The sequence below is a fragment of the Ochotona princeps genome, chromosome 16 (assembly GCF_030435755.1).
Source record: "Ochotona princeps isolate mOchPri1 chromosome 16, mOchPri1.hap1, whole genome shotgun sequence".
Classification (NCBI taxonomy): domain Eukaryota; kingdom Metazoa; phylum Chordata; class Mammalia; order Lagomorpha; family Ochotonidae; genus Ochotona; species Ochotona princeps.
Window position 1 is genome coordinate 27,755,636 of NC_080847.1, and position 18,542 is coordinate 27,774,177.

The 18,542-nt window shown below is 52.1% G+C and overlaps 2 protein-coding genes across 7 annotated transcripts in view; one reads left to right on the top strand and one right to left on the bottom strand.

Moving 5' to 3' along the window:
* The window catches only part of BRD7 (bromodomain containing 7), a 39,392-nt gene extending 30,685 nt beyond the window's left edge, over positions 1–8,707 (top strand). The window contains exons 10-17 of one of the 2 annotated variants that reach the window (XM_058673999.1): positions 283–390; positions 762–897; positions 3,115–3,226; positions 4,812–4,868; positions 7,135–7,249; positions 7,454–7,597; positions 7,768–7,911; positions 8,475–8,707. In XM_058673999.1, the coding sequence (XP_058529982.1) occupies positions 283–390; positions 762–897; positions 3,115–3,226; positions 4,812–4,868; positions 7,135–7,249; positions 7,454–7,597; positions 7,768–7,911; positions 8,475–8,530 (872 nt within the window). In that variant the 3' untranslated portion in view covers positions 8,531–8,707. The remainder of the gene's footprint in view (positions 1–282; positions 391–761; positions 898–3,114; positions 3,227–4,811; positions 4,869–7,134; positions 7,250–7,453; positions 7,598–7,767; positions 7,912–8,474) is intronic. The other variant, XM_058674000.1, reaches the window with a different exon arrangement.
* A 4,077-nt stretch (positions 8,708–12,784) lies between these two features.
* The window catches only part of ADCY7 (adenylate cyclase 7), a 54,350-nt gene continuing 48,592 nt past the window's right edge, over positions 12,785–18,542 (bottom strand). For 4 of the 5 annotated variants that reach the window (XM_058674024.1, XM_058674026.1, XM_058674023.1 and 1 more), the window contains 11 exons: positions 18,414–18,498; positions 18,135–18,260; positions 17,515–17,613; positions 16,527–16,732; positions 15,826–15,916; positions 15,382–15,537; positions 14,742–14,888; positions 14,209–14,313; positions 13,855–13,969; positions 13,288–13,412; positions 12,785–13,178 (listed from right to left, as the gene is read on the bottom strand). In XM_058674024.1, coding sequence (XP_058530007.1) covers positions 13,032–13,178; positions 13,288–13,412; positions 13,855–13,969; positions 14,209–14,313; positions 14,742–14,888; positions 15,382–15,537; positions 15,826–15,916; positions 16,527–16,732; positions 17,515–17,613; positions 18,135–18,260; positions 18,414–18,498 — 1,402 coding nt within the window. In that variant the 3' untranslated portion in view covers positions 12,785–13,031. The remainder of the gene's footprint in view (positions 13,179–13,287; positions 13,413–13,854; positions 13,970–14,208; positions 14,314–14,741; positions 14,889–15,381; positions 15,538–15,825; positions 15,917–16,526; positions 16,733–17,514; positions 17,614–18,134; positions 18,261–18,413; positions 18,499–18,542) is intronic. The other variant, XM_058674025.1, reaches the window with a different exon arrangement.

The window sequence follows — 18,542 nt, forward strand, 5'->3', positions numbered from 1 at the left end:
TCTTGCTTCTAGCTTCTTGCTAACGCAGATCAGGGAGGCACCAACGACGGGTCAAGCAGTGGGGCTCGTGGTTCCATGTCCAGTCCTGAACCGGCTGCAAGCTTTGCAGCCATCGATGGGGCAGTCTGTGTCTCAGATAAATGACTCCGGTGCCTTTAGTCAGGGTGCTCAGCCTTCTTCAGTCATGTAGATAAGATGAATACATTGGAAGGCACGCAGCACGCTACCTGGAAGTTCATCACCACGTCTGCCTCCTTCACTGTGCTCGGTTCTATGTTTTAGAACCAGGCTACTGCCCTGTACGATTGGGAATGACAACTGGAAGGCTTCAGTCGGGAGTGAATACCTTGCAGGGCTTCAAAGAAGATAAAAGGAACAAAGTTACTCCAGGTGAGGCCCCTGCACCCTGGTCTTGGGGTTTCTCTGTCCCTGCCTCAAGGAGGTAGGGAAATGAGTTGTAATCCCCAGTCATAGCGTTATTCCCTGGGTCCCTTGGTGATATTTTTGCATCATCAACTGGCTGTTTCATTAATTTCAGAAGAAACTTGAAAGTCCACTATTGGTATACAAAATAAGTTTTGGTTTTTTTCCCTCTTTCTTTTGTTGCAACTTTGATTGCATCTTTACACATATCTTTGTGGGAGAAAGTAACTAGCTTGTATATCAGTCAAAGAACAAAGAAGTCATCTGCTAATGAAACAGTGAAATAGGTTGGCATGTAGGTTCAAGAGTAACATGGTAGTGTTTAATTTTTCTGACAGTGCTGTACTTGAATTATGGACCCTACAGTTCTTACGCTCCGCATTATGACTCCACATTTGCAAACATCAGCAAGGATGACTCCGATTTAATCTATTCAACTTACGGAGAAGACCCTGAGCTCCCAAGCGACTTCAGGTGAGTCAGCAGGTGATACGATATGCAGACCGCCCCGAGTTCCTGGCAGGGTGCAGAGGCAGTTGTGGGTGGCCTTCCAGATGTGCTCAAGATCTTTTATTAATTCACTCGGAATTATCATCATGCTTTCATGAAACTGTTTTTAAAACATATTGGCAATTACAACACATAAAGATGCTATGTCCCTCAACTGATTCACGGTCAGGAATTTGTTACTTCCGAATGTTTATGTGCTCTCTGCTGTTCTGTGACTGTGTGTGTGTCATTGAGTTGTGTTGCAAACTTGGTCTGTTTGCATTTCCCACATTTCCTACAAAGCATTTCCCACAAGACAGAAAGCATTAAGCATAGGCTTGACTGTCACCACACAGGCCGCTGCAGTTGCTCTGCACTGTCCGTCTTTAGGTGGTTTCTGGGTTCCTGCTTAGGATGCTAAGCACTTTGCATCCCAGCAACATAAGGAGCTGCCATCCTGATTCACAAAATCCTTCCTGGCCTGGGCCTCTTTTTAACTTTTATTATGGATAGATTAACAGGTTTCCTAATTTTCTGGCAGAAGGGAGATTTGAACAGATTCCACAGGATTTGCTGTGGTGGCAGAGTTCTTAAAGGCAGGAGTCCCTAAATCAGAAACCGACTATGGTTTCAGGTCAGGTCGTTCACATCATTTGGATCATTTGCCCACTTTGTGGCAGGCATGCCGTAGAAGCTGGGGATTCCACGAGGGATACACTGTTCAAGACTCATGGCCTTTTGTCAGGTGCTGACAGGTGCCTTGAGGAAGGAAAAGCAGCAGCACAAAGTGCAGGGTTAGGAGAGGGCCAGTCAGAGAAGGCTGAGGAAGGACTGAGGGAGGTGAGGAATCAGGCAGTGCCCCTCCTGAAAGAGAGCTCTTGCCAGTGAAGTGCTCTGCAAAGGCTCTGAGGCAGAAAGCTGCTGGACTGGGGGGCAGCAACAAGAGCTGTGAGGAGAGGAGTGAAAAGGAACATGTTTCAGAGGTAATTAGAGGGAATAACTATTTATTTTTGGTAAAGCCTTGAGTTCCAGTCTTGGAGAGTGTAGTGGCCCACCTCTGGCTTACAATTTTAAAAGGATCATTCTGCTGTGTTAAGAATAGACTGCAGGGAGAAACAGGCAAAAGCTGAGAGACAGCTGGCACTACCCAGATCAGAAATGAACCCACAGAAGGTCCTGTGTGCTCAGGCCACCTCTTGGGCACCTGCATGCTGCACTGTAGTACGAGTTGTGGCTCTGCTTCCAAGCCCAGCCTCCTGTGTTAGGTACCCTGCAGGGCAGCCTGCCACCCACATGAGACCAAATGGTCTTCCTGCCTTGGCTGTTTGTGAGCATTTAGGGAAGGAACCAACAGGTGACAGATTTCTAACTCTGTCTCTCTACTACTCAAATAAATTAAGTATACAAATTTTAAAATGTTTTAAGAGAAAAATAGAGTAGAGTAGCACTGTGTTGGAACCCAATCAGGTATGAGAGAGAGGTCAGGAGTGATTCTGGTATTGGCAGACCGCATTAGAAAGAGACGGTGGTTGGTTATGGAGAAGGCAACACACCGGATCACTGAGAAAAGAGACATCATTGTCAGTGTTGGATGCTTTAATTTTTTTTAACGAATCATGGAAATTTTGGTTCACTCCCAATTGCCTATAATAGCCACGGATGGACTAGGCCAACACCAGGGGCCTAGAACTCCATACAAGTCGCTCCTGTGAGTGGCAGGACCCAGGTACCTTGGCCTTCACCTGCTTCTTCCCAGCGTACATTAGCAGGAAGCTGAGATTGCAGATAGGGCGGGGACTCCATCCGAGGCACTCCCACGTGGGATAGAGATGCCCCACGCTGTGTGTTACCACTGAGCAGAAACCTGCTCCATGCTCCAGCAGTGGATATTAGACTTGCAAAAGCAGTTACCAAGAGGATCTGAGTTTGGACTCTGAGAGTCTGAAGTGAAATCAGAACTTGAGGAAGGAAGTTAAAGGTGAGGTTCTCATCAGCTTGTCATCCTCACTGAATTCTGGGTATGGTTCAATTCTCTTATGATAAACTTACTCAGGTAAATATGCAAATAACAGATTTTAGCTAGGCAGAAGATCTTTCCAGCATGGCACATTAACTAAAGCATCTAGTGGCAGTGACTACAGTGGAAGGGTTGAGCCAGTGGAGGTGATTAATGTGGAACTGACTTCTCCAACTCTCTTTCAGCATCCATGAGTTTTTGGCCACATGCCAAGATTATCCATACGTGATGGCAGATAGTTTACTGGATGTTTTAACAAAAGGAGGGCATTCCAGAACCTTACAGGAGCTGGAGACGGTAAGACTGCTGCTAAAGAAACATGGCAGTTTATCACTGGCCTCAAGTGTTAGTCACTCAGTGTTGTGAAACCATGGTATTAAGCAGCACACTGGCTGAATCCATTCCCTGGAGAAGCAGTCCCTGGTGCAGTAGAGGACAGGGGACAGGCAAGAGGAATTCGGCTGCCAAGGTCTGTGAAGGCCAGAGGTGGTCATTATCTCCTCATCCAGGGACGGTGGGCTGCAGCAGGGGAGTTTACAGTCAGGAGAAGGGTAGCTGTGTGCCCTGACAAAAGCACATGCTCATGGGCTTGAAACTCAGTCAGCTGCAGTGATAGGGAAGGAATGTCTTTTTTTTAATTATGTGGTAGCAGCATAGGGGTAGGACCTTCAAAAGTCCACAGCGTTTGTGAATTACCTTATCCCAGTTGGAATAAAACTCAAAGACAAGAACAGAGAATGTTCCTGCTGACGCAGAAGGGAGTTCATCTCCAGACCGTCCTTCTCCACGTGAGCAGCCCTGTGGTGGCCGGGGAGGGGGTGCTGTGTGGGTGTCCTGGTGGCACAGCTGAAGTCCAGGGGGAACTGCCATAAAATCCTAACACCTGAACCCTCCACGGCCTAAAAATTAGTAAACTTGACGTTGTTCAACACTTTCTTAAACGTGTTACACTCCACAGGTTGTCATTTAGGACACCCGCACTCCATATGGAAGTGCTACTTTAAGTCCTGGCTCCTCTGCTTTTGGTGCGGCATTCCTGGTGGTAGACCTGGAGGGCAGCAGATAATGTCGCGAGGGCCTGGGTCCCTGCCTCACGTGTTGGGGACCAGGATGGCCTTCATGGCTCCTGGCCCAACCCTGGGAACATTTGGGGAATGCACCAGCAAATGGAACATATCCCCCTCACTCTCCCCTGCCATTATAATGCCTTTCTAATAAATAATAAAGATTTTCAGTTCATATTCTGTCCTTCTGGTTAATCTGAATTATAACTAAAATTGAACAGTTTTCATCTGGTGAATCTAGCCTGTTTCAAGATGTTTCTCTGCCCTTTAGTGCAGCAGTCCTCTTGTAGGAAAAAAAGTTAACATGTAATTTATTTATCATTTGTAGTAGTTGGCAGCTAGTTAAATCACAGGACAGCTTGCAGTTTTTGCTTCATGCCCATGACACACTGATGTCATCAATATGGGCGTTCTCTCTGAAGAGTGGGATTATGGGAGGCTTCTCATTCTCTCCAGTGTTTGGATATTAAGATGTGCAGTTGTCTTCCTCTATTGTCTCTGGATTATTCAAAATATTCCTTGGGCTTTTTCCTGTCTCCTCATCAGAAATCAGGCTACATTGATTGAAATACTGATGTTCAGGTTTCTTATCTAATGCCTTTTTTAGTGTGTAGCTTTTTATCAGGCATGGAAATATCTCAACATACTATTATTTGTACCCAAACTCACAAAATTTTAATAATTTAATTCACTTTGCATTAAAAGCTATGTTCCTGTGGTTTCTATTCTTATTTCTCTTGGCATAAAATTTTGTTTTTCTTGATCTTAACCTCTGCATGTATTTTTCACTAAAAGGTTGTTTTTCTTTATCCTCACAGTCATCTCCTGAAGATGAAAGTCAGCCCGGGACACTTGACACAGCCAAAGAAGTGGAGGTAATTACTCTTGGTTCCTTACAAGAGGTAGTTACCTTGAGAATAAACTCAAAGACCTAAATAAGAGTGAAAAATTCACATTTGCCTGTGGGGGATGTCGTAGCAGCTAATGCAGTAGACAAGCTTCTAGGAAGAGAGCTGGAGCAGCCACCCTGCAGTGTGACATTACCGGCCGGCCGTGGGCGCCCAGCACGGAGGGCCTCGCTGCCCTCGGGACTGCGGAGATGAGCACAGAGGGGCTGCCAAGTGATCTGGGCCAGAGGGTGAAAAGGCTTCTAGCAAGCAGGGGAAGAACGCGTGGAAGTGGAAGCTCAAAAAGCAAGTGACCTGGAGGATCCCTGGGGAGGGCATGTGGGTGAGGAATGGCTTGTGTAGTGCGAAATTGTTATCCTACAAGATAGGATACTGTGAGAAATGTAGGAAAGGAAGGGCACTGGGAAAAGCTATGGGACATGGCTGCCCAGAAAAGTAACCAGCATTCTATTGTCAAAGAAGGGAATGAGGATTGGGAAAACCACCGACAGTTGACATGACCTGATGGGGCAGTCAGAGGATAGTATTATTGTCTTGTAGAGGTACAGGAGAAGAACCCCATATTTGAGGGAGAAGGGTGTTAGACTCAGAAGAGGTGAGTGGGGCAGTGTAGAGGTGCATCTTGCAAGCACTGCTGTGGAACTGCAAGTTCCACATATAAAGGTAGAATTTTATATAAGTTAGACTGGGCTAGACCCAGCCGGGATAAAGGGTAGACTGACAAGAGGACCAGGACAGTGGCTGTCAGGGGTAAAAGAGAGTGTCCCCCACTTGGGGCAGGAAGGGGGCTTCAGGGGCAAGTGAGGGGCACAGAGGGCAGGAACACTGACAAGTGAGGTTAGGTGAAGATGCCAGTGGGATTTATACCAGAAAGAGGAGGAGCCAGGCAAGCTTGTAAGCTCACTAAGGGACAAGAAGGTTGAGAACAGACAAGATGAGAAGTTGGGTGAGAATGAAAAGGTAGGCCAGCAGCAGGTTCAGCTACCACCTGTTAACACTAATGCCAGCATCCCATATGGGCACGAGTCCATGGCCTGGCTGCTCCACTTGTGATCCAGTTCCCTGCTTATGACCTGGAAAAAGTCCTTGGACCCCTGCACCCACATGGGATTCCCAGATGAAGCTCTTGGTTTCTGACTCCAGCTCGGCCCAGCCCTGACTATTGTAGCCATCTGGGGTGTAAACTAGCAAGATCTCCATCTCTCTTCTCTGTTTAACTCTTTCAAATAAATGGGCAGATCTTTATTAATAATAATAATAGCAAATGAATGAATGAAAGGCTGACATTGTGTAGGTTGTATGGCGTCCACTGAGAGGGCAGGGCATGAATATGTACGACTTGCCAGTTCTTCTCTAGCACACATTTAGCCTGTGTGTGTGTGTGTGTGTGTGTGTGTGCAGATTGGAGTGGCAGTGCAGCACCATACTATCCATGGAACCATGAACTTGGGATTACTTCTTTATCTGGGTTCCTCTGTTCTCAGAAGCACTGCTGAAGCTTTGGAAATGTGTAAGGCTCAAAATTCCAGAAATATATAAATCAGTGAGAGACTGTTGATTCTAGGCAGTACTGCCAGCCTGGTCTGGGAGCCTGCAGGAGCCTAGGGTAAAGCTGAGACAGGAGAGCAGGTGTACGTGAGCCCGGTATGCTGACATGCTGGTGATGGAGTCTTAGCAAGAGCCCATGATAAGTGAGGCAGAAAGAAGGCTGTTGATTGTCTTTAGAATGACAGAAACTGTCTCGATGACAATGCAGAGAAGTATGAATTTATATGCACTTAAAATTTGGATGTAGCTTTTTCTTAAAAAAAGATATCTTTGAAAGAGCTACAAAGAGGGAGAGACAGAGAGGTCTTCCATCCTCTGATTTACTCCTCAGCTGGCCACAATGGCCAAAACCCAGGAGCATCATCCAGGCCTCCCACATGGGTGGCAGGGCCCAAGTCCTTGGGCCATTCTGTACTGCATTTCCCAGGCCATTAGCAAGGACCTGGATCAGAAGTAGAGAAGCCAGGGCCACAGAGCCACAGGCAACAGCTTTGCCTGCCATGTCACAGCTCTGGCCCCAGAACTGGCCTTGTTGCAGTGTTCCAGGAGGGCCTTTTGTGTAGTAGATCTCAGAATTTGGCCTCCATAGTACTCGAGTCGGATACCTTGGTCCGCAAACATTGCTGTCTTGTTGACCTTAGCGAGCTCTGCCATGGCCTCACAAGTCCAAACACTTTTTCTGAAGCAGATCACAGAAGTCGAGCCAGCAGGGCGCGTGGACTCCAGCTCTCAGGACAGGCTCACCGCACTGAAAGCAGTAACCAGCTTTGGCGCACCACTGCAAGTCTTTGACTCGGAAGGTGAGTGCCTGCACAGTCAGGCTTACTGTCACGACAGTACCGATGGCCAAGCCAGGCCCCACAGGAACATCGCGGCTGGCCTGGGGAACAGAGAGCTGCTTCTGGTGCTAACCAAGAAATGGGAATAGGACTCCCTTAACCACACAAGATCAAACAAAAGTTGTATCCGCGTTTTTTCCAGCATATTCTGTTTCTTCCACACAGAGGCTGAAGTGTTCCAGAGGAAACTTGACGAGACCACCAAACTGCTCCGGGAGCTTCAGGAAGCCCAGAACGAACGGCTGAGCACCCGGCCGCCCCCCAACATGATCTGTCTGCTGGGGCCCTCGTACAGAGAGATGCATCTCGGTTGGTTACCACCCTGCCCCACCTGCCCGGGGAGTTCAGTCAGGAGGCTTGAGGGGAAATGAAGAATTTATTAGACCTTCATTCTACTTTGGATTTTTTTTTTTTTTTTTTTTTTTGCTAAAGGAAGAACCATTTCTAGTAACACCCCGTACTTTATTTTTTCTTTGTAGCTGAACAAGTGACCAATAATCTTAAAGAACTTGCACAGCAAGTAACTCCAGGTGATATTGTAAGCACATATGGAGTTCGAAAAGCAATGGGGATTTCGATTCCTGCCCCCATCGGAGAAGCCAGCTTTGTAGATTTAACAGCAGGTACCTGCCCCGTTTCCCTTGAGGGGGAGGCAATTGGATGCAAAAGAAACCTGAGTTCTCTTCCTTCAGGTGACATTTGTAAGATTTGGTGTCTGGGGATTTTCTGAGTTTTTATTAGAGGTCTTCCATCCACTGGTTCTCTCCCCAAATGCCTACAACAGCTGGGGCTGGGCCAGGCTGAAGCCAAAAGTCCAGTCAGGGGTCCACACAAAGCAGCCAGGACCCTCATACTGGAGCCACCACTTGCTGCCACTCATGGTGTATACATTAGGAGACTGGAGTCAGGAGCAGGAGCACAACTCCGGTCTAGGCATTCCGACATGGGATGCAGGTGTCTAATGGGTGGGCCAAGCAGCTACCCCTTTGGGTTTTTAAGACAAAACTACCTTTAGTTTTCTATCTCATCTAAAGCTGCAGTAGTGACCTAATGACGACCTAGTCTTTAACCTTGAAGTGCTAAAGCAGAACTGTCAGCAGCTATCGTGTTTGCTAGCTTTACTTTGCTAGCCCCTTTTTAATTAAAAGCTGGGAATGCTGAATGGAATGGTGTCTTCTCCTTTCAGATGTTGAAGACCCTTCAAAGATGGACAGTGCTGAGTGTGGACCTGCTGGGATTTGAAGCTAACTGGTATTTGATTATATATTATGTACATATTTTTTTCATTCTGAACTTGGAAATGCTTTTCAGGAGATATTAAATATTTGTAAATTGTGTTTTTAATTAAACTTCGGAACAATTTTAGTGTTCCAGAGATTGAACTTGTCTTAGGCAATAAAGCTAAAGCTGGGACTTGGAGCTGTGCTGTGAACTCAGTTACCCTTGACCGTTCCCCATGGGGGAAGTGAGCAGTCAGGTCTCCACAGCCTTGACAACCGCTCGCTTGTCCATCTGCCTTACTCCCTTTAGGGACATCCTGACTGCAGCGTGCCAACCAGCACCATCTTGCTGGGGCCCTTGAGAAGGACTGTGGCTGCCTCCTCCCCCTGCATCCCACACAGCACCTTAACCAGGAAGCCTTTTTAAGATTTTTTTTTTTTTTTAATTTTTATCACAAAGTCAGATATACAGAGAGGAGAGTCAGAGAAGAAGGTCTTCTCAAGTGTCAGGAGCCAGGAAGCTCCTCCAGGTCTCCCACGTGGTGCAGGGTCCCAAGGCTTTGGGCTGTCCTTGACTTTTCCCAGGCTACCAGCAGGGAGCTGGATGGGAAGTGGAGCTGCCAGGATTAGAACCAGCACCCATATGGGATCCCAGCATTTTTTTTTTTAAATATTTATTTATTTTATTACAAAGTCAGATATACAGAGAGGAGGAGAGACAGGAAGATCTTCCGTCCGCAAGGGACCGCAACAGCCAGTACAGCGCCCATATGGGATCCTGGCGTGTTCAAGGCAAGGATTTTAGCCGCTAGGCCACGCCGTTGGGCCTGTTCCCAGCATGTTCAAGGCGAGGACCTTAACCATTACACTATCGTGCCGGGCCCACCAGGAAGCCTTTTACAAGTAGCCTCTTCTCATGAGATCCTCTGGGCTGCACCAGAAAAACAGATGCCCCCCCATGTTCCTCACTGAGATTTATCTGAGGGGCTGGCATAGCAAGCAGAGCTGCTGCCCCCAATGCTGGCATCCCCTCTGAGTGCTGCCTCATGTCCTAGTGCTGCACTTCCCATCCAGCTCCCTGCTAGCTGCCTGGAAAAAGCAACCAAGGATGTCCTAGGCACTTGGGCCCCTGCTGCTATGTGGGAAATCTTGGAAAAGCTCCTGGCTTCAGTTTGGCTCAGCCCTGGTCCTCGCTGCCATCTGGGGAGTGAACCAGCAATGGAAAATCTGTCTCTTCTCCTGTCCCTGTGATCCTGACTTCCAAATAAATAATCTTTAAAAAATAGTAAATATGAATTTTTTTAAGATTACTTTGACAGAGAGATAGGCAGACACACATCTTCCATCCACTGGTTTACTCTTCAGATACCACAACATCCGTTCCTGGGTCAGACTAGCTAGTAGCCTGGAAGTCTCACCCATAAGGTAGGGTCCCAAGAGCTTGGACCATGCTCTATTGCCTTCCCAGGCCATGAGCAGGAAGCCAAGTTGGAAGCAGAGCACCTAGGACTCAAACCAGCACTCTGATAATGGGCTGTTGACATCATAGGCGGAAGCTTGATGCACTGCTCCACAACACTAGCCCCTCATAGTTTTACAACTTAGTAATTCTAAACCCCAGGGAAACTAAGTGCCTCCCTGATACCCTTGTCACAGGGGGAAAAAAAGGCATAGATGGAGTTTGACAGCACGTAGCATGTTTGGTGGTGGTGGTTTTTTCCCTGTATTTGAATTATAGCAGAGGGAGGCCAGGGAATCAGCTGCCTTCAGGCCCACTGCTTTGACCGGAAAAGTGGCAGTGTCTGAGCAGTGTAGTTGCTGGTGGAGGAGGAGGCCGGGAGAGGGATCCCCCCGACTGCAGCCTCGGGGCTGTCGGGAGGGCCGGCTCCATGGCCTGGCTCAGTATACAGAACCTGCTTCAGAAGCTGGCGACCTCCCGAGGCGGGAGGCCAAGGGGTGGTGCCTTCCACGGTGAATGCTAAGAACCAGTGAAGGGAAGACTGACACTCCCCAAAGACACCAAGGTGATCTTCCCTTTCAGAAACCTGCCTCCATCCGTGTGTGAAGTCAGAATGCCAGCTCAGGTGTTTCTATCAAGTCTTTTTAGAGTATAACTTTCATTTCTACAGACAGTTGAGACAACAATTATTCAGTTTCAGATTACCCGACTCGGGTAATTTCTGGATCCCTTAGGACACACAGGTGTTCTCCATTGTTAATTTAATGTTTCAAAAGCAGCTATGAACATCGGCAGTTTATAAAAACACAACAAAACATTTTGAAATAAATGTTACAGATCTATAAATATTCCCTATGTAGAATAAACCATAGTTATTTGCATGTACCTTGCCCAAGCATGTTACTGTACATCACCCTGGTAACATACAGTGTGCGGTGGGGGGTCTTCTGCCTGTCAGGTAAACCAGAAAACATCAGCAGGTCAGTTAGAAAAGAGCAGGAGAGACACCTGTTAGGGTCAGTTATAGACCTGGGGCCTATGCCTGGAACACTAAACCAGGACAGTCCTTACTTGAGTATAATGCTTTCTTTGGAAATGTAGAAAAGCAGTGACTTTTGAGACTCTCAGTTGGGTTTTGGTTGTTGCAGTTGACAGCTACAGGAAAGAAACGCAGTCGTCCCAGAATGACTGTCAATAACAGGGACACTCCCGGCCCTGTTCCCTGCTAGATTGTCACAACAGATTTCAGTACAGAACTTGCCTAAACCCAGCTCTTTATGTGAAAAGCAGACTTGAAATCAAAATGGCAATTTAAGCAAAGCTCATTTCCCTTACTGCCATTTGTGCCATACAATACCTTTTTATTTATTTATTTATTTTATTACAAAGTCAGATATACAGAGAGGAGGAGAGGCAGAGAGAAAGATCTTCCGTCTGATGATTCACTCCCCAAATGGCCACAGTGATCAGTGCTTTACCTATTCGGAGCCAGGAGCCAGGAACTTCCTCCAGGTCTCCCACATGGGTGCAGGGTCCCAAGGCTTTGGGCCATCCTCGACTGCTTTCCCAGGCCACAAGCAGGGAGCTGGATGGGAAGTGGAGCTGCCAGGATTAGAACCAATGCCCATATGGAATCCCGGCCCGTTCAAGGCGAGGACTTTTAGCTGCTAGGCCACCGCGCCTGGCCCCATATAATACCTTATTAATGGGTTCTTCTAATGTGGTCATACAGACCCCACTTGCACACACCTCATCAGAGCAGCCCCTGCCTACCCAGCACCAACAGGACACCACACAAGCAACAGGCTGTGTGTCAGTTCCTGTGTGCAGGATTCTCTGCACACTTTGGGGGTGCATGGGAGACTTGTAGCCAAGAACCGCTGCTGCATGGTGACAGTTCTTGGAAGCCTGGGGGCCCCAGCTGTGAGACCTTGGAGTAGCTAAGAAAAGGAAGTGGCAGGTTGTGGCAGCAGCCAGCTGGGGTCTGTCAGCCCAGCATTCCCTCTGGGGAGAGCAACCTCCAGCTGTGTGAAGGCTGGCACCCCCACACTTCAGCAGCTCCACACCTGCAAGTGCCAGAATCAGGGTCAGGGGAGCTACAGGCCGCCGGCCGTCTCTGTATACAAGCTCCATTCCTTCCCCATAAAAGGAAGACCAAGTTCAAGTTGCCAGGGAGCATGCAGAACCACATGCCACGCGGGCAGTTGGGGTGGGAGGAGGGCTGCTGAGAGCTGTCCACTGTGTCCTAGGCTCAGCTTAGTGACCACCATCCCACGTGCTCGCAGCAGAGGTGCCCGACTGAAGGTCACATGTCCCACACTGCTCCCGTGCTGCATGTTGCTCAGGATGCTGAGCCCCGCAGGGTAAGCCCATGAGCCAGCACTGGATGGCAGCCCTCCTCAAATGTCAGTGCCTAACAGGACCACGAATATGCTGGCGCGAAGAGCGCATCAAAGAAGTATGTGGAAGAATAAAAACCCCATTATAATGTAGCCCTTTAAAACAGCCGCACGTCAAAGATGGCAAGGAGTCACCAGTGTCAGTCACAGGGCGTTTTTTCCTCTTCCTTTCTCGGCTACATTGGCCAGGAGGCCTTGGTGATCACACAGTGCAGCTGTCCCCCTGGGGAGAAGGGGCCCTTGGGCCAGGCATGGCAGGCACCTTGCCTTAGGCCTGCTCCTCCTCTAGGAAAAGCCAGTCTTCCTCAGGCATGCGCACAGGCTGCCCCAGGGAGGGTCTCTCTTCAGTTGGGCTCTAAAATCACCTCCACACACCTTGGGAACAGAGATTTCCAAGTCACCAGGTCGCACCTGTCCTGGCATGCCCATAGCACCGAGTCCTGGCCGGCACGGTGGTGTGGCTCAGGGCCACTTTGGCCAGGATCTGGCATACACATCTGAGAAGTGCTGTCGTGCACATCCACACAGGCCACACACAGCCACCTGGCAGGAGGTGTCTGGCCGGAGCCTTGGGATGATTCCCTCTGCCTGGCAGGAGCCGGGCTTCTCAGCTGGCTGGAGAGAGGAAGGCGGCTCCCCAGCGCATCCTGAACCTACCAGAGCCCTCAGTTCAGTCCGAGCCCTTGAACCTTGGCAGTGTCTGTACAGACAAAATAAGTCCTCAGTTCACCTTTGCCTTTGACGTTGATGAGCCCCCGGCACTCGCAGGAGTAGCCTAGTCCCTGGAGGATGGTGCAGGTCTCTTCAGTCACCTGAAAGGGAGGACAGGCATCCTCAGGAACAGGAGAGACGCCTGGGGCCGGGCAGCCGCACCTCCGCGCCACTGCGTTCCCCTTGCACGGGAGCTTCCCCAGGCAGTACCTGGATTTTGCCCAGCTCTCCAGTGCTCTCCATTCGGCTGGCCACATTGACTGTGTTGCCCCAGATGTCGTACTGAGGTTTCCGTGCCCCAATCACGCCAGCAATTACGGGCCCGTGGTTTATGCCTGAGGAAGATCATGCACGCAGTTGGCATGTCCAGAGCATGTACAGTGAGGGGGCCCCAGTCCAGCCCTCAACCATGGAGAGCAGGCCCCAGGTGCCCAGCTGCCCCGACTGCAGCAGGAGAGGGCATCTGGAGAGACGGCCTCCAACCACAGGGATCGATGCTAACACTGCTTGGTGCCAGCTAATAGCCTTTCATCAAAGGCTAAGCAGACCCTTGTCCCTTCAGCTACCAGGACCCAGAGGCTCAGCCAAGAGGCTGTAATCCTAGTGGATGGTAGGTCCCTATTCCCAGCCAGGAATGAGTTTTCCCTCAAGGTTCCCCCGAAAGGAACAGAATGCTAGGCTCTGTTAGGCCTGTTAGACGGGTTTCCTTGCACTTGGCTTGGAGGCCGGCAGAACCCAGCCTCGCTACCACAGGTGGGTGTGCCTGGGCAGCCTCACCAACTCGCAGGCGGAAGGAGTTGAAGGAGTGCCGGTTGATGCCGTCCAGCTTGCTCATCAAGGCCATGCTGAACTCCACCATGACGCCGATGTGGGCATGCTGCCGCTCCACGTCCTGCGGGACATGGCCCCAGGGTGTGTCAGAGCTACGGCCGCCGCCACTGGGGCCAGGCATGGGTGGGGACCTTGGAGGGGGATCCACCAGCACCCCCTTGAGGTTGGCCACCTCCTAGGGTGTGCAGGCTGAGCCATACACTAGCCTCTGCCCTCGCTCAGGACAGGTGAAGCGCCCTTTACCGGAGGGGACAGCTCCAGAAACCGTCCTGGGTGTCCCTGGGTGTGCAGTCTCAGTACCTGGTTCTCGTGGCCTGAGGTGACGCTGAGCCCTGCAGCCGCCATGTACGTGCTGCCAATGGTCTTGATCTTCTCCACGCCACTGAACTTGGGCTTCAGCAGCAGCTGGGGGCAGAGGGCAGCAGAGTGAGGGGCAGAGGCACAGCTGTGGGGCAGGCCTGTGTGTCCTGATTATAAGGAACAGAGCAGGTGCCACCTCCCCACCTCTGTCTTATGTGTGGTCCTGCCATCCCTACGTCCTGGGTTCCTGCTAAGAACACCAAAGACGGGACCTCTGGGCACCCGTGCCACCTCCCTCATCCTCTCGCTCTGCCTTTGGAAGAAGCCGACAGCCCAGCATCGTGTCCAGGAAGGTGGGTGCTGCATCTCTAGCAGTATACACAGAACTGATTTCAGCAAGCAGCCCCTCACAGATCCCACGGGGCAGCAGGAGGACAATACCATTTACTCCTTGTGGAATGCCTGGCCTCACTGCCCACTAGCGGACGCTACCTGCTTGGGGCGCAGGCCGCCCCTGCCCTGCCAGCCCGTACCTCATCGAAGTCGGCGATGATCTCATTGAGCAGCCGCAGACACTCCAGCCCTTCCTTGTTGACGTCACACTCAGTATAGAACACTTTGAAGTCCGGCACAGATGCAAACATGACACAGACGCAGTCGTAGGACTGATGGTACCAGTCCTGGATGGGGCAGGGAGGACATGGGGGTCCCATGGCCACCTTGCCTCCGGGGACAGGAGCTAAGATGGGAGCGCATCAGGCTCAGAGGGGACTGTGCTCAGTTAAGCCCGTGGGTGTTTGTTGCCTAGCTGGGGAGGACAGTGAGAGGTAAGAAGTACAGCCCCAGGCCTCCCTGCCACAGCTGACGGGGCCTCAGATGCTTGTCCCAGTGTGCCCTGTCCAGTTACCAGCATCTGAACACACATTACACCCCTCCTCCTGCCACAGTCCCACAAGGGGACCACTGCACACCCATCTCTCAGGTGTAAACATCAACACCCAGGGAAGGCTGGGATCTCATCCAGGTCTCTGAATCCAAGCCCGTGTCCTTAAACAGCTAATGCCCACACAGTCTCCCGCCCGGGCACACAAGTGGGGCCAAGCCCTGGGGAGGGGCCACAGCACGTTGCAGCTCCCCACCTGCACGCCAGTGCCTTCAGTCTCCCCTGCCCACCTCGTTGAGTTTGTCCCCAATGAAGTGCGCAGCCACGTGCGCCGGCAGGACGTTCTCCAGGAGGAGGCGGTTCACGTTCTCCATGGTCTCGAACTCCTCCTGCTCTGTCCTGAACTTCTTCTTCCACAGACAGTCCAGGCGGCAGTAATAGTCGATCTGCACCCATGGGAAACCCCAGTGTCCAGACCCAGGGGCAGCGAGCCCATCCGAGGGGCCGGAGGGGCCAGAGGGCACAGCCACACCCCACCCTCGGGGATCGGAGCTCCTCAGGCTGTGCACCGTGTGCCCCCGCTAAGGGCACATCTCCCCACTGGCTCAGGCAACTCTGCAGCCCTCCATGCTGCCTGCAATGCGAGCTCCCCATGCACCCCACTCTAGCTGCCAACCCGGGCAGAGTGGGGTGAACAGGCAGAGCTGCCTGGGGTGGGGGGGGCATGTGTGTACCTGTCTGGAGAGCATGACCAGAGTCACATAAAACAGGATCAGGTAGAAATTGATCATGATCTTCAGATCCCAAGGACAGCTGGAGGTGCTGCTGGGGGTGAAGAGGGGCAGGGGTCAGCCCCACCCCCACACAGGTGCTGACTGTGGGTGGGCAGAGGAGGGGACCTGTTTCCATAGGACAGACTAAGCAGGACCACTTTGGCTGGAAGAGGCCAGGAGGGTAGCAGGGGGTTGGGGTGGGGGCTGAGCTGGAATGTCCCCTCTGAGTTTACACCGGAACGCCCCCCACATGAAGGACAAGGGTCAGCCAGTATGGAGGGGCCAGGAGGTATTCGGGAACCAGCAGCCCTGCAGGTCCCCAAGCCACTAGCCTTTTACTTAGAGGGAGCCAAGCCCCTTTGCTCAGGCCACAGTTTCTAGAACCATGCCTCCCCCCAGCCTCGGGGGTTGCCCCTGTTCAGGTAGACAGCAGGGGCATCTGTTCTTGCCCAGCTCGGGAAGAAGGACCAAGTTAGAGGAGAAGCCAAAGTCGCCCTGTCTGGCCAGCCCATGCTTATTCTAGAACCAGCTTGTCTCAGAGACTGCCCATGAGCCAGCCACCTCAGCCCTGAGGCTGGAAACCCGGACTGTGGCCCAGTCACACAGAAACCCATGAGGTGAACAGACTAAAGCTGCCATATGGGGCACCGCGTGGGGCCTACCTGAGGGTACCGTTGGGCTGGGTGAGGTTGCCCAGGCCCGAACCACAGCAGTCCTGCTGCCACCAGAGGGAGAGGTGGGAGGGGAGGTTGAAGAGCAGCAGGTAGGCCACCAGGGCCACTGTCAGCAGCAAGACCTTCAACTCCAGACTCATCCGCAGGAAGACGGAGCAGGCCACGAAGCCCAGGATGCACGTGCAGGTATAATACTAGGCACACAGGGAGGGGACAGGAAGAAGAGAGGGGTGACCAGGATAAGCAGCAGTGAGGAGGGAGCTGCACCCCCCACACTTCACTGACCCCCAGCACACAGAGCAGCAAACAAATGCAGCAAATAAAAACTGAACATGCTGCATGGGCTCTGGTAGACAAAGGTGCATGTGGGAACGGCTGCTCTCCCACCAGTGAGGCTGCCCTGCACCCCTGTGCGCATGCAGGCACGCGCGCACACACACACACACACACACAAAGGGACCCTCCAGCTCAGGATCCTGCTGTGGCTCCCCAGTGCCTTCTAGCAGAGAGCTCACCTTTCTCTCCAGCAGCCCTGCCCCACTCCACCTGCCCACAACACAGATTCTTGGGGACAACTCCTGCCTCCATTATGCCTTGGTTCCACTGCCCCATCAGCTCCCTGCCCAGGACCCTTGAACCCACCGGAGGCCAGCTGAGAGGTGCCCGCTGGCCCTGAGGTCACACAGCCCCCACGCTGCACATCAGGACCCTGCCAGGCCTAGACAAGCAGCTTCTGCTTTGGCTGCCAGCAACCTGGGCTTGGCTCCGCCACCCACGTAGTCAGGAACCAGGCTTCCTCATCAATAAAAGAGTGATGATAAGGGCAGCCATGAAGGAAGCAGCAGAAGCTGCTGGGGGTGCACTTGGCTCCTCTAGCCACATGGTCCCCGGGACCCAGCATCCACACCAGCCCAGCAGGTGTCACTCGCCTTGCAGGGGCCCTGGAGGCTGAGCCAGCCACCACGGGGCCACTCACCTGCAAGACCTGGCATAGGGTCCTATCCTTGCTGCTCAGGTTCGCTGGGCTCGTCTCGTTGCCAACAGGCAGCCCTGAGGCTGGGCTAGGTGTCAGGGGCTGCAGGGGGAGAAAGTTTCCCTGTGAGGCTGTTCTGGCGATGGGGCACTGTGGCAGGCACAATGCCAGCACAGCCAGCAGTCATGGCCGGGCCTTAGGGCAGCATGCCGGGAGAAGGTGGGACAGGGAGTCTAGAGAAAACTGGGTGGGATAAAAACACCCACCCCACTCCCCAGCCTCAGGGCTGCTATCACATCAGTGAGTACCAGAGCCACCTCAGGCATTGGCTGGGCCCCCTTTGGGGTCCAGGAAGAGGAAACGGCCACCAGAACATGCTGGCAGCTCAGGATGGGACATCCTTGTGGATCTAATCAGGTGAGCGACCTGGATACCAGAGCCATTGTTATGGGGACCAGATGACAAGCAGCTCGAAGCCTGCACAGGACCATTTAGGGACGCCCATAGAGTTCCACCTCCCACAGTTGGACTCCAGAGTGCTCCCAGGGCAAGGACCAGCTCCTCTGCCCAGCTGAGCACCAAGGGGCTTGTGGCCTGGCCTGCCCAGCCCGGTCAGTACCCACCAGGGTGATGACAGCCACAGTGATGAGGCTGCCGATGGTGAGCACGGTCAGTGTCAGTCTCAGCAGGGGCTGCGTCTCCACCCTCTCTGAGATGGCTTGGCGTGTCCCGGGGGCCAGGCAGCCTTTCTGTGGGGGAAGAGGGGAGCAAGGTGGGGGCAGTCACCCAGAGTCACCCCCTGCCGGCCTGGAGGCAGGAGAGGCAGGCAGGGGCCAGAGCAGCTGGGGAGGAGTCCCCCACAGGGGCCCAGAGGTCAGGGAGACAGGGTCCTCCCCACTCACCAACAGCTCACTGGCAAAGCACAGGCCGAGCACCACTGCCAGCAGGTAGGCAACCAGCCCAAAGGACACACCCAGGGCCACCGTCCTACAGAAGAGGAAATTCAAGTTCTGGGGGACCAAGGGGCAGGC